This window comes from Struthio camelus, chromosome Z (genome assembly GCF_040807025.1).
Source record: "Struthio camelus isolate bStrCam1 chromosome Z, bStrCam1.hap1, whole genome shotgun sequence".
Lineage (NCBI taxonomy): Eukaryota > Metazoa > Chordata > Aves > Struthioniformes > Struthionidae > Struthio > Struthio camelus.
This window is the reverse complement of record NC_090982.1, coordinates 35,323,096-35,335,950: the sequence shown is the minus strand read 5'-3', so window position 1 is coordinate 35,335,950 and position 12,855 is coordinate 35,323,096. Positions and strand designations below refer to the sequence as shown.

Here is a 12,855-nt window from a genome sequence, read left to right as displayed (position 1 = left end):
TGACAGGCCTGTAAGTTTCCTGGCTCCTCCTTCTTGCCCTGTTTGAAGACTGGGGTGACACTGGCTTTCTTCCAGGCCTCAAGCACCTCTCCTGTTCTCCAAGTCCTTTCAAAAATGATGGAGAGTGGCCTAACAATAACATCCACCAGCTCCCTCAGCACTCGTGGGTGCATCCCGTCAGGGCTTGCGGACTTGTGGGTGTCAAATTTGCCTAAATGATCTCTAACCGGATCCTCCTCGATCAAGGGAGAGTCTTCCTTTCTCCAGTCTTTCTCTCCTGTCCCCAGGGTCTGGAATTCCTGAGGACTGGCCTTAGCAGTGAAGACTGAAGCAAAGGCAGCATTCAATAACTCTGCTTTCTCTGTATCCTTTGTCACCAGGGTACCCACCCCATTCAGCAGTGGGCCCACATTTTCCCTAGTCCTCCTTTTGCTATTGATGTATTTGAAGAAGCCTTTGTTGTCCTTGACATGCCTTGCCAGATTTAATTCCAAATGGGCCTTAGCCTTCCTTTTTGCATCCCTGTATACTCTGATAACATTCCTATATTCCCAAGTGACCTGTCCCCTTTTCTATATGCTTCATTCCTCTGAGTTTTGCCACGAGTTCCTTGCTTATCCATGCAGGTCTCCTTTAACATCTTTTAGTTTTATCCTTACGCAGTAAGGCAAAAACCAGAATTACCTGATGATCTGCCTGCCTCAATCTTTCTTTATTCAAGTGAATTACTTCAGCAATATAGTTCTTCCATGTTATTTTAACTGGAAAACCACAATAACTCTACAAATTGCTTGTAGAGCCCAAGTGCAATAGCATCCACATAGAGTCTGAGCTGTTTCTAAACTTCAAAGGGAGGGGGGAAAAAAAAAAAAAGTGTTGCCAACAGTACTGCTTGCTTTCTCCCTCTGAAAAGCATCTTCATTACTACTAACAATATATACTCAAGCAGTGCACCAATAAAATCCTTGCAGTCAGTGAGGATTTTGAAATCTAGACAAGTATGATTAAAAAAACATTAGACTCAAAGTGCTTACGGAGTTCAAGAACATGTACAGAAGGACAGCTTGACTGAGTTGTTGCATTGCCGTAGTAGCTACACACATAATACATCAGATTTCCCTGCTTAATCCCATTCCAGCCACCGAAAAACTAAGATGATATCTGGGTAAGATGGTAGTAGCATACCAGAGCTGTCTCAAACTGCTGTTTCTTCCTTTCACTATAAAAAGCATCCAAAAGAAAGTAATGCTTTAAAACAATAGCTAAGATAATTACAGACATTAAAAAAAGAAGTTACCAAGCAAATGCAGTTTTTGCAATTCAAGAAACTCGTTTCACACTTGCAAAGATCATACACAAAATAATGCTCTAACCCTCAAAAGTGCAAAAGATGTGCACATTCCCATTTGCACAACTGAAGCATGAAAAAATCCATTTCCCTAATAGGTGCTTACACCAAAATCCAGAGATGGCACAAAAAGGCCCTATGTTCAAACAGGCACATAATTTGATGTGCCGCCTAAGCACCGTACATTAGCGGTAAAAGTTTGGTGAACCACCTCTGCAACCCACAGAGGAATAGCTATGGATCAAAAAGCACCTCTATTACTTTCATCTCTTTCTTGTGAATTACTATCTGACTCATGCCAGGATTAAATGCTTGTTTCAAGCAGTTAATGTAAAGCAGTCTTTGAATGGCTGCAAGTGCTATTCCTTTAAAGTGACAAAGCTCACTATAACAAGGTCACAGTAATATTTAGAAATGCTGTTTGGTTTTTCTTTTCCTTAGAGGAATTTAAAGATGAATTAGGATACTAAATTTCTTCTCATGTTTTAGTCCTGTTTATTTCATTTTTTTCTTAGATTACAGAGAGAAACAAACAATTAAAACATAAGACAGATATAAATCTTATCTTACTAAGGAAAGAAATTAGCTGTGCATAGGACTTCTTTCCCAGTTTAAAGAAACCGAATAAGCTAACCGAATAAGCTATTTGCAATTCTAAAAAGACCTTTATTTGTAAATGCATATTTCAATGAGTAAAGTCTAGATGTTGTAAGCGTTACTATGTCTTAATGACTTACGATATTTGAGAGCAAATAAGAATTCCATATAGTTACAGATATTTTATAATATAAAAATATTGAACCAGAATATGAATATTTTTATTAAAATACGAAAATAAAAACATCCTGGTTCTGAAGAGCAAGGATCTTGATGTTACGTAATCTTGCGGGAAAGCGATTGTTTTGAAGGAAGCATCTACTTTAAGTTAGTGTTTTTGAGGAAGAATGGGAGAAAGCAGCAGCTGATTCTAAGTCACAGCAAAATGGTGGTGGTGGTGGGGGGGAAGCTCTACCTAAGCCTCATCATACACCGGTACCAGTCCACAAGCTCCTACTCACTTGCCCATCTCCTTCGGCAAAAAGGCTGCCAAACATAACAAGCAAAGCAGCAATTTTGCTTATGCAAGCTCTTGAAGCCCCTAGTACTATCTAACCCTTGTTCTTTTATCGCAGAAGTACAATTAGCATTAGTCACTGTCAAGCACTTAATTCACAACAGAAAGGTATTTTAAAAGTTCCCCAACAATTTCAAGGGCAATACTGTTATACAAGTCTGTCAAGTGAAGAAATAGTGTACTAAGTGTTTTGGGGTCAAGCAGAGTTTGGTCTCAAGCTGTAATGTGACTTCAAAGATGTTAATATTAACTGGAGAACAATAACAGAGAGTTATTAGATTCTATATAGCATGAATGCCACTGAATGAAAGGGTTTAAATTCCTATCCTTTATCTCCTTCTAACCATGGAAGGAGAAGCACTACAACTTTAACTAGAATACTCTGAAATCCCATGTTTTTAGGCAAAATAAACTTTGAATAATTAAGTTGATCTTGAATCCTTAGTTTTCCATAACAAAGTTATTACTGAAAAAAAATAATTTAAAGTAATTGGATTATTTTTACCTCTCTGTAATAAGCTGCCATGACTCAAACGCCGATAGATTTGAGGAAGGAGAAATACATTTACTGCTCAATCCCTTAGGACTACTAAAACTAGTATCTTTTGTAATTCAAAGTCAACACAAATTCCAAGTTCCAGTCTAGAGCAACAGAATCAAGCATTTAATCATCAGCTTGTTCAAATAACATGCTTTTTGAGCCTGGGTTAATTCTGCCTATAATGGATCCTTAAAACAGATCCTTATAATTCGACAGTAGATATTAGTAGAAGAAGAACAGTAACAGAAGTAAACTTACTTTCAGACAGCTGAGTCAAAGGGGAGTACATGTTTTGGCTTGAGGGGGACAGGGGAGGGATGAGAAATAGGAGAAGAGAATTGGGGCAAGTACAGGAGAAGTTACTAGCAATGTTTTTATTGCTGTCAAATTAGATGGCACCCTCCATTCAGTCCATTAAACGTAGAAGGGTTGTTCAAAACACACCACAGCATCTTATTTCTCAGAGTACTTGCTGTCTTTGCAACAGGGAGCAAATTATATTGCAGAGGCTGCTGCAAGAAAACCATATAACCACATGGGAATTATTCTTGCACTGGTAGCTACTTCAAAATTACTTTTAGGGACCGAGAAGTAGTCTGTAGATATGTTTATTCACACACTATTAGACCTAATATTGCTCAATGTGACTTACAGAGTTTGGGGAAGGAAAGGAGTTCTTTTCATTAAAACTGTGGTAAAATAAATAGTGGTAAAATGAATTTCCAACTCTGCCGAAAAGTTGCACTACAATTTTAACCAAATCACATCCGAGAGAGAGATCTCTTGTCCTAATTAACAGAGGTAGTACCAAAAAAAATTTATACTTGCTTTTAACTTGAACAAACTACATAACCAAGCACGTCACTTAATGCTTCCTAGCCCTTTTATTTATTAAAATATTACTTTATCTCTTCAAACCATCCAATAAAGACATTGAGATTGTTTCTGGCCATCATACAGTTTGTTACCTCCCAGAGGCACAGAATCTCACCAGCTGGGAAGGGCTGCAGAGGACCATGACTTCAACTTTTACAGTGTAAAACAGAAAGGCTAAACATAAATATAAACAAAACAAGGACAATCATAACTTATCTTATAGGCAAATATACTAGATGGCATTAATGGCAAAAAAAAAAGTCTATTCCTCTAAAATGGGGAGGGCTATCATGCGCTAGACAGGCACAGGCACGAAGCCATGCACACAGCAGCTGGCTCAGCTACTGAAACTGTATCCTGGAAAGCTACTCTATATTGTAACAAAATCACAGAGACTGCAGACACACACTACTGATATAAGACAAAACACAAAACAAGTTTGGCTTTCCTTACTTTCTTCATCTTCAGTGCTGTCCTTTATTTCTCAAGATGGAAGTATGAACTCTCTCTCCCAACAGAGTAGACTTAAAAAGCCTGGATGTATTGATCAAACGTATTTCTTCCTTCAAAAACCACTTTACAGCGGATAAAAGCCTTTCCATTGCTGGTAGGCAGATGGGACAGATAGCTTTTTGCAGCCTGGACATGATCCCAAAAATCTCTTAGAATTCCATGATTTTACAATTTTATATGATGTACAGATAAAATATAAACACAGATCAAATATAAAAAGTTGGGAAATGATCTATGTGCTTTTACTTTATCTTTAATTAGGAGGAAAAATTAGCAACAGAAAGAACACACCAACTCAATATATAACCTGCTCCTATATAACAATTTTATAGGTAGAATTTGTTATTAAAAAAAAAGTTTTCTAGTGAAAGTATCCAGTTCTCCTGAAAATAAATATCTGTTCAGGCAGTTTCTGGAAAGTGATGACTATCTTTGAGAAGGGAAGGTAGCGAGATGTGTCAAAATAAGCAAAGATACTTGCATCAATAGTTCTTTCAAAAAGCAAATCCTGGTTAAAAGTTACTTACCATTAATGTAAAAGATTTTTTTTCCCCCCAGAGTTGTTTACAATATTATGCAGGTTAGCAAATGTTGTTAAAACCCTGTCCTTTGTTAATCATTAATAACTATTTCAAATCAAGTAATTGTCAAGTCCAGTAATTAAACCATGTTCTTCCTATTGAAAAATCTTACCACTAGTAGAATAAATCCCTAACGTCCCCAATTTTAAGAAAATGCATGCCAGCTGTAAAAGTCTATAAAAGGTCACAAGTATTACTGACACCTAGTTAATCCTAATGCATAGAACAGGGAAGATTTTATGATAATTTCTGAAAAGTAGTTCTCCCCTAGCAAATACTATTAACGCGCAGTTGAGAAAGATCTCTTCATCCGTATGTACCTTTTCTTTTAGAAAGAGATTTTAGTTAGAGTTGTCACTCAAACCACTTTCTAATTTGGATTTCTAATTCCAGCTCCCTAACACTTGACCTTGTTGTACTCTTGATAGCATTTTCCCCCCAACAAGTTTTTTTTTTTTTAAAATAAGATACAATCAACTCGCTGTAACCTTAATTTATATCACATTACAAGGTCTTTCCGCCAGCCTTCAAAAATCACTTGATAAACTCTGATGAAATCAATTACTGCTTTTGCTGTTCTTTTCAAAGGGAAATTGTCTGCTGTGATAAACAAGCATTGTCTTCCATGCTCACTAGCTGTGTTTAAAAATCTTGTGCCCTATTTTCATTATAGCGTGCTATGCAGTCTCACAATGATGGCAACCTGTTGCACTCTTTCCTAATATGCATCTCCATGTACAGCAGATCATTCCATCCCCATCCCATCATATAGAAAAAGGTAAAGACCTAACTATTACATATTACCAAGCAAAAATGGCATCTAAAGACATCCGAGTTCAATTCTAATAATGATTTTGCATGGGACAGAATGAAGGTGCCAGTTACAGGATAAACTATAATGAAATAATAGTGGAAAGCATGATCAAGTCTCCCTCTTTTTTATTTCAATAGAGTTAGGAGGACAACAAGTAATGAAATTTTCTATTCAACATGTTAATACAGTAGAATTATCTAGTTTAAATTAAAAAAAAAAAATCTAGCCACAAAATTACCCTCTACATAAATTTCACATTATGACATGTCAAATCTGTGCTGTAGAGATATTGTTCATTGTATATCACAGTTAAATTATTAGATAAAATTCTTGCCTTAAACCTTAAAAACCTACCATCTGAATTCTTTGAACTCTCACAGTACCCAGCTAAGGCTTAAAAGTAACAATACTGGAATAAAGTGGGAGGTCAAAGGTTGCTTTCCTTTCTTTTCTCTCAAGGATTACAATTCTCCTTCCACAGATAGTCTAGTGGTGTTAAGAAGAAGGATGACTCATATGAGCTGGTTGAATGAAAAGCCATTGAAGCAAGTATCTAAAAGTTTGCACTGGGTCTCTCCTTTGAAACCATCTACTGAAAATATTTGCAGGAGTTATCTTAGAAATTGCTAAATTTTTCAGATGACTGACAGCAAAGCAACTTTAATGCAAGCTAATCACAGGTAAAAATGGTTTTAAAAGTTACCAAAAAGCTTTTAAAGAAATCTTGCCAAGGATCTCTCCTTGGAGCCAACACTGCAAGAGTAAAGCAGTCACTCGCAGTCACTCAAACTCCTTTCTTCAGTGCTGAAGAGTGCTCAAGGCAGCTAGCCTGCTGTGGGGGTGTTCGGCCACTGCCTCCCACCCCACGACCAGGAGTGCGATCATCATCATAACAACAAAGGAAGAGAGCTGAACCCTGCAGCAGCCAAAAGCTGCACTTGTCTTCACTCAGTCGCTACTGGCCTAGTGACTCCACCTGCACCTTCCCCTGAAGGGTACAAACAGGTTGGCCCCAGAGACGTCTTTGGCTCTTCGTGGGTGATAGCAGGTCTGCGAACTTGTGAAACTCCTCGGGACGAGGACGCTCTCCCACAGTTACTTCCCTGGGATTGAGCGTACGTTGGCCACTGAGGCAACAGTGGGTAAGATCAACCAGAAATGGCTTGTCTAGTTCATTTATTTGAGCAATTGCAATTAGTATAGATTGGCTAGCTTCGTCTGTTTACTAAGTAGTTACCATTAGCATAACTTTTAGTGTAATTAGCTCAACTAGAATACTTACAAGTTTCTAATTTAATCAGAACTGCTGCTTTGTACCACTGTAAATTTTGATCTTTGAAACAAGTTGTGGAGTAGTCATGCAGTAAATCTCCTTCTCTCCCTCCTCTCCTCCTTCATCTCACACAAAACCTACACGGTCTGGGACTGTAAGGTAGCTGGTCATCCATCCCATGACAACATAGAACAAATTTTGTTGGTAACTTGATGCTTTTCTTGTCAGTGCTGATAATCCTTACTACAGAGCACACAAGACTGAGATTCATTAGTCTATCAAGCTGCAAAACTTAACTTTTACGACTGCTTTGGCTAATTCTGAGTGGTTACTCTTCATTTTGGCTTTCTTGAAGAAAGAATTGCTTTAAAATACTTGGACTAACCTAATTTAGGGAACACATATTGTAGTAATAACCTTTGCGCACATTTAGAAAAACCTTTTCAAGAGATGCTCTTTTACATGCTGATCTCAGCTTCTACCAAACCATTAAGAGTTTTATGGCAAGTTACAAATATGTGGGGAAACACATTACTCCACTGTTCACTCAACCAACACTTCTGGAATGAGCAAAAGAGAAATCTTCTCCTCAAAATGTCAGTCTACTTTTACCACAGATTGTTTCCCTTCCTTTTTAGAACTGCACTTAACTTACAGTTCTACTAAACCTTTCATATGATAGGCCACTAAACATTTAACTAAATCTGTACTGCTAAATTAACATAGGCTTTTTCAATTCAACAGTTTCCATAATGAAACTAATCACTGAATAAATAGCTTCATAAAGCCATTAGTATATAAGAAAGTCTACAGAATAAGAATACTTTTTTATCCACTAAAAAAAACAAACAAACAAAAACACCTCACCTGCATCAGCTCTGGACCGCTGACCTGGTGATTTTCCAAATGGGGTCTTCATTCATCTGTGTTTAAGTGAGCAGCAAAGCTGCTGGACTAGGGTGAAAATCCAGTGCTTCCCAACTCCCAAAATATCTTCTTACTCTTAGAATAGGACAACTACTTATTAATCCACCATCCAACCATGGATTTGCTCTTCATCAAATGTAGAAGAAGCACTTTTAATTATATTACTCTGAAAAACAAAACAGACAAAGCATAAATAGCCTGATTTGAGACTTAGTTAAGATGAGCATTAAAGTGAAACAAAATATTTTCGCTTTCGTGTTTAACAAGATGTCACTTCATAGTCTGTCATTTCAAACACATTCAGCAAAGAGAGGACAGGCAGACAAGAAGACAGCCCAACGTTCGCGAGGGCTGGTACATTTCCTCATGTACACAGTGCAAGTTCCATACAGTGTAAAAGAACAGGAAAGTAATTAAAGCTACCAGATTAAGTTATCCACAGGCAGAAGTACACAGTAAAACTTCTTCAAAGCCACTTAACTTAGTACAGCTTAGCGTCTGCCTGAAACCAGACAAAACTGCATGACCTTCACCAGAGGTAAAGCACAAATCAACTACTTCTGTTTGTTAAAGATAAAATGCTTCAAACTCCCACACAGCAGAATTACTTCTCTACAGATAAGTTTAAAAAATTCTGCAGGAAAAAAAAAGCTTAAGACTCAAACGGTACCAAAACCACAAATTCTAGTGCAACAACTACTTGACTTGCCAGTTGGTAGACCAAGTCATTAGTTTATAGAAGATCCGCAGAACTGCGTGGTGATTCTCTATACCTAAAGTCATTGGATTCTTGAAACACTTAGTCATCACATTCCTCTAGATTAAGCAGGTAAGTGAGGACAACTTTAAAAAAGTCCTTCTCAGGACTTCAGTTCGAGAATCTTGTGATCACCTAAAAAAGTTCAAAGAGCTACATACACGGATTTCAGGCTAACGTCGCTGGACAGCAGACATATATCCCGATTAATACGTTCATTTCTATACTGCCTGTGGCTAAAAGAGGTTAGGTAAACTCATCCTTCCAGCCCGGTTTCCTTAAGAAACGCGACTGCTGTAATCATATTCTCTGTAACCCGTCAGTCAGTGTTGGCCGAGACTGCCTTGCACTTCTTGCCAACAGCAGCTTTGGAAGCCACTGCCAATTTTGACAAAAGCATGACCGACACGGTCAAACACAGAGGAATGGTCCTAACTAACATCCCAGTGGTGGGAGAAGGTGCGCCTTATGTTCATGCCTTACTGAACAACAGAACGTACAAGGAATTGCCTTGAGCTACGGCATAGGTATGCCACAGAAAACTGTATTTACACCTTCTAACACTTTGTTAGCTCTTCCATGAATCAGATCCACTAATTCCTGAGAATATCAGAGCAGTGTAGATTAATATTCCTAGGAATAAAGAGCAACAGACAGACAGACAAAATTAAACACTCATTTCTAGTGTTCCTGGTTTAAGCAAGCATTTGGCAGTTTGTAGTTTTTGGAAAGATCTATACTATATAAGGAAGAGCAAGCTTTTTAGACATCCACAGCCAGGAAGTCATGAGAATTTGAGAGACTGAAGTTAAAAACCCCTTTAAAGGAGCTTAACAGTTTTTCCACACTCCGTCTCTCCTGAAAGCTGCCAGTTATATATAATAATTGTGAACAGTACCAGAAGAGCAATATTCAAGGTTTACAAAGCATTTAAGAAACAATAGGAAGCAGTTAGTTTGCTATTTAACTAGAGAGAACACAAAGTAAGATTTTTATTTTTTCAGCTGAAGCCATCAAAAACATGTTGATATAGATTAAAACAGATTAGTGCAGAGGCATCTCTGATTATTGAAGTAAATTCTGAATTCAGAGCACTCCTCTGACACATTTCCATATTCAGTCTTATAGACACCATGTACACATGCAAAGGAAAGCCACTTTTCTTCTACAGAAGATATTATGCTTCAGAGAGAATAAACTGAGTATTATGCCTTTATAATTTAATAAAAAAAATATTAAGACTTAGCAACTAAAAACACCATTTCCAGTAAGCTGTTGACTTATCATCCGAGAAGGTGAAAATATTTTATAACATCTTTATGCATCATGTTTTTTTTTTCCCCCTCCAGATTTCCAATCCATGGCAAGCTAAATGTAAGATACTGTATAGACATTTTAGTTTCACTGATTCTGTAGTTATATTTATCAAAAAAATAAAAACAAAAAACAGGCTTTGACTTGCTACCAGTTAATACGTGTTTTATTTGAATTATCTGTCCCCAGTCACTACTACTCCACAAATTTGAAGTTATACTTCTTAAAAGGAGAAAGACTTCCTAATCCTTTAAAGTCACAATTCATTTGTTAACATTTAATGAAGTGTTTCACTGTGCTCTCTGAACCTAAGGATATCAGAATACTCAAGTGAGAAGCTGATTCTCCAGCTCACATTTTCTAGAAACTAAGCCAGTAACTTTCACTAATTCAACATTTTACTTACAACTTTCACAGAAAGTAAATGAAACAAACTTTCCTAAAATTAGTATTCTGAATTCCTAACACTTCAGTTTCATACTGACAGTTCTAAAGACATTAATAAGGAGAGAGTAAAACAGATATTCTAAAGAAAGTGATGTACTTCGATAACACCCTGAAGTACACAGAACTAAGTCTCATTTGCCTTACTAAAAATAAACCAGAAAAAACATACAATTTTGACATTTAAGCATGATTAACAACAAAGCAGCACGTTTAAAGTTATTGTGTGTATATTGTAAATCCTTAATATGGAAAAAAATAAAGGAAAAAGTCAACTCACAAAATTCAAAACCTTTTATTACAAAATTTTACTACAAAAATCAGTATTTAAGAATACCATGTTCCATATAAAGGTACAACAATTCTTAATGGACTTGTGACATACTAAGTAGCAACAAGCCATGCTGCTAAGGACGGAGGGAAATTCCTGTTAGAAGTATGTACTTAGGTTGCCTTATGAAATGATCTATTTTTGAAGGTAATTCTGTTAACAGCATTAGCGTTTAGTATTTGAGCAATCTGAAGTGAGAAGCCATTAAGTCCCTTTGAAATATTTCAGTAGGACTTCTGAAAACAGATGTCAGCCTTTTTATTAAAAGCCTAGTGTACCAATTCTAAACCCACTACTTTGTTCTTTCATACAGCAAGCACAACACATATGGTATTTTTGGATCCAATCTAACACATCCAGAATATACTATGCTGTCCTTACCCACTACCAGTAACTTTTAGAGGAGAGGTGTCCCAGCCTACCAGTTATGGCACTTGTCACCCACACCCGTGTCCCCAGTAACTCATTTACAGGTTTTCACTTGAAGATAGACATGCTGCTAATTAGCAGCATGTCAGCTCCAACTACTCACCAGCCCGGGCGTTTGGCTTGTTTTTACCAAAAAAAACCCCAAAAACAAAAAACAAAACCCACACACACTCAGAGCATGTTTTCCTTTTTAGGTCAGAACACACTTAAAAAATTGAATGCAGCAGCTAGGTGAATGCTTTGTATCATCATATTGTTCCATTTTTTTTGGATTTTGAATTTTTAAAATGTCATTCATCATACTACGAAACCAGTACAATCATACTATCAGGGTAGGGATAGGGAAGAAGGCAGTATCACAACAGAAGAAAATACAAGTATCACCTTATGCTTCCCCCCCCCCCCTTTTTTGCAGCATAAAGGTAAACGGAGGAAAAAACAGCATGCACACTCAGTAGGCAAAGGCTATATATTCCTTATAAACTGGTTTAACCCCCTCCATACACCCATAACTACTTAGAAGCATTAAAATAAAGACTTTGTTACATGAGCCTTTAACTCCATGAAAATACAGACATAAGTTTCATGCTTGTTTCCCCTGAAATTACAAGCATTTCCTTGCAACCCACAGCACAGTTGTTTACTGTATTCTACCCAAAAGCTTCAGGACCCTATTATCAACACTGAAGAGAGATGTTACATTACATAGCACAAAAACATAGCTGCGGTAATACACAACTGCAAAATCAGAACATATACCTCTCTGATGCTATATACAAGCTTGCAGCTTCTAAAGAGGCCGGTCCCCCACCTTGGGCGCTATCAGTACACAGGCCTTGTGGCACCACCTAGTGGGCTCCCACCTTTTCAGTGTGGCATTTAAAAGAGTCAAATGCAACTGGGCACCCAAGTTTGCGCTGACAGATCAGCGGATGATCACCCTAACAAGTCACAACACTGTTCTGTGAAAGGAGACATGCTGAAGTGAAATGGGTCAGCGCAGAGTATTACCTACCAAGAAATCTCTTCATTTCCATAATTCAGTGTGGAAGTGCTGATACACATTTTTTGTTGAAGTAGTATAATGGTTTTGGCACACACAGGTTGAACGAGGCAGATGTTACTTCTGTTCTCTAATTCTTATCTTAGAAATAGAAAGGATGATCCTATGCAAGTCTGCCTGCTCCTCCCCCTCCCAAGACACCAAACAAGGTTAAAATATCCCCTAATCAACAACAAGAATAAAAATACATAGCTGCTCTTAGTTTGTGTTAAGAGATACTACAGCTTTGCTGAGCTATTAGAATTCAGCCGCTCAAATTCCACAGAAGTATCCCACAAACCTCACACGGCATATCAAGATTAAGAACTTTCCTTCCTGTCACTGGGATTTAGTAGGAGTATAACCATCTGATGGCTAAGAAACCTGTGTTCACAGAGCCTACTTAGTATCTAGGGATTTGCAACTGACAACCACAAAAAGCAATAGATTTCAGCTACAGAGTTATCAGCTGACAGACTCAAAATCAAGTACTACTTTTCCTCCCCTCTGATATCCTCAGCTTTTCCTCTACCCATAACTGCTATCTGCCT

General features: G+C 37.5%; 1 protein-coding gene across 8 annotated transcripts in view; it reads right to left on the bottom strand.

The window, feature by feature from the left end:
• LOC104150292 (spindlin-Z) overlaps window positions 1-12,855 on the bottom strand; it is a 62,804-nt gene that overhangs the window by 25,000 nt on the left and 24,949 nt on the right. For all 8 annotated transcript variants that reach the window (XM_068926797.1, XM_068926795.1, XM_068926801.1 and 5 more), the window contains exon 2: window positions 7,928-8,153. In XM_068926797.1, the coding sequence (XP_068782898.1) occupies window positions 7,928-7,979 (52 nt within the window). In that variant the 5' untranslated portion in view covers window positions 7,980-8,153. The remainder of the gene's footprint in view (window positions 1-7,927; window positions 8,154-12,855) is intronic.